The following is a 2,379-nucleotide window of genomic DNA, read 5'->3' on the forward strand; positions in this document are numbered from 1 at the left end:
ACCATCAAAATTTTGATGGCTGGAACGAAACATTTCTTTCAGTGTGCAGGACGCGTGGACTCACCGCCGGGGCTTGCCTCGCGAAAAAAATAAATCGTCCCTCCCTCCCTCGGTCCCTCCCCTCGCCACCGCGTAGGCAAGTTGCCGACGTGGCAAAGGCGAGAAAAGAATCGCGTTTCCTGTGTGGCGCGCTGGGAAGTCCGCGTCTGCCCGTCCAGAACCGCGTTCCCTGCTGTCGAAATAGTTGAAACAAACAAAACAAAAATCCGCGCGCCTTTTTGCAGCTCTTCGACTCCAGCTCTGACGACGACGTTCTTCTCTTCTTGTGTTGCAGAGTCCCGCCCCCGTGTACAAGCTGATCATGCACCTGTCCGTGGCGGACGTGGTCGTCTCGCTAGTCTGCATCGCCGGGGAGGCCATCTGGATGTTCATGGTGCAGTGGACGTTCGGCAACGTGGCCTGCAAGGTGTGGAAGTTCCTCGAGATGACGGCGCTGCACGGCTCCTCGTACGTCGTCGTGCTGATCGCGCAGAACCGCTGGGTGGCCGTCAACCACCCGCTGGCCTCGCGGCGACACAAGTCCTCTGTGTGCGACCTCGTCCGGGACGTGGTGCGCTGCGCTTCGCCGCGCTCCGTGCTCCTCGTGTGGGTGGTGGGCGCCTGCCTCAGCATACCTCAGGTGAGCGCGATAAGTGCGAAAGTGGCCGATATGCATCGCAATATATTGAGAAGCCTCAATATTTCGATATCTGGAGAATATCGAGCCCTCGAAATCGGACACTATCGTATTGATATCGGAAAATATCGTGATATCGCGCAGTCCTACCCGGGGCCGCGTGCCAGGTCGCCGTCTATATACCTTACAACTCACCCCCTCCTCACTCTCTCCTGTGCAGCTGATGATGTTCAGCGTGCAGCTCGGCCCGTTCTACGAGGAGTACTACCAGTGCGTGACGTACGACATGGGCAGCACCCTGGAGCGCGTGTACAACATCGTCAACTTCATGGCGCTGTTCGTCATCCCGCTGCTGGGCCTCATCATCTCCTACCTGTCCATCTACTGCACGCTGTCCAGTGAGTACTCTGACAAGCGTCTCTATGCGCGTCACGCTGCCCAGTGACTACACACAGTGTCTGTATGCGCGTCACGGCGGGTTCGACTGCCGCTGCGGGGCGCGGTTCTCAGCGGAAGGCGGAAGGCGATTTCCTCGTTTTATTTTTACTATGCCATTTACTCTTCTTTTGTCCGCGTTGATTCTCTGCCCTGCCCTCTCTCGCGCACGGACTTCATGTTCCCGGCCGAAGGGTGCGTGACCTGAATGAATAGGGGCAATGGGCATGGCCGGGTGGGGCGGCCGCGACACGGGGAGGGAGGAGGGCACTCACTAAAGGGGTCGCGGCTGTTTGAAAAGTTAGGGGAAGGGAGGGAATAAATGTTGGGGTCCGAGGGGAGGAGGGGGAGGGGGCGCCTGGAGTGCTGTGTCGCGTGATGGGGCGCGGCCGGGACATGGCGGCCTGTTGTGGGCGGTGGGCGTCAACGCCGCCAGACGGGAGAATCGCAAATCACGTCCCAAATAATAATAAAAATGGGTCGAATTCGACCCCTTTCCTCCCCGGCCCCCGCGGCGGCGGCGTGCCCCCGCGCGCCCCAGCAGCCGCCGGAGCAGCCTCTGGCCCGGCCGTGGCCTCGTTGCCCAGAGATTGGACTCGCGTGTCAAACTTCTTGGCAGCAGCGGCGGGGGGCAGAGGGTGGTGCGGGCCGCGCCGCGCTCATGCGTCTGCCGAGGACACGGAGGCACCCTCGCTGCACTGGGAAAAGCGATCTGTCCGAATAACCAGTAAATAAAAAAATGTAGAATCCATGAAAATTTACTTCCTGAAGCCAACTACACATTTGATCAAGAATTTTTAACACAATGTGATCAGGCGAACAAAAATTACATCAAGCCGATCGCACCTTTATCAAGATAACGATATCATGTAATCACGGCGATCAAAATTTGTTCGAAGGAAGTAAAGTTTTCTTGCGACTTTCTCAATACTGCTTTTAGTTCCGTGAATAAAGTGGTTTTCCGAGTGTGCCTCGAGGATCGCTGCGACTGATGGTTCGATGTTTGACTTTGCCCCGCAGGAGGCCAGAGGGAGATCCGGAGCGTGGACAAGATCAGCATCGCGACGCACGACCAGAACCGGCAGCGCAGCATGAAGCGAGCCATGGTCAAGTCGCGCTGGATCGCCGTGGTCATCGTGTGCGCCTACCTCGTGTCCTGGCTGCCGTACTACATCACCATGCTCGTGCACTTCCTGTCGCCCTCGCTGCAGGACGAGGTGAGCACGGGGAGTGTGGAAAGAGGGGGGGAGGGGGGCAGCCGAGCACAG

General features: G+C 58.2%; 1 protein-coding gene across 1 annotated transcript in view; it reads left to right on the forward strand.

Annotated features, from left to right (window-relative positions):
- The first annotated feature begins 235 nt into the window (after window positions 1-235).
- The window catches only part of LOC113212520 (gonadotropin-releasing hormone receptor-like), a 6,120-nt gene continuing 3,976 nt past the window's right edge, over window positions 236-2,379 (forward strand). Inside the window, exons 1-3 of the mRNA XM_052270985.1 lie at window positions 236-679; window positions 897-1,074; window positions 2,132-2,343. Of these exons, the coding sequence (XP_052126945.1) occupies window positions 362-679; window positions 897-1,074; window positions 2,132-2,343 (708 nt within the window). The 5' untranslated portion in view covers window positions 236-361. The remainder of the gene's footprint in view (window positions 680-896; window positions 1,075-2,131; window positions 2,344-2,379) is intronic.

The sequence above is a fragment of the Frankliniella occidentalis genome, unplaced genomic scaffold (assembly GCF_000697945.3).
Source record: "Frankliniella occidentalis isolate FOCC.00 unplaced genomic scaffold, Focc_3.1 Scaffold145, whole genome shotgun sequence".
NCBI classification, from domain to species: domain Eukaryota; kingdom Metazoa; phylum Arthropoda; class Insecta; order Thysanoptera; family Thripidae; genus Frankliniella; species Frankliniella occidentalis.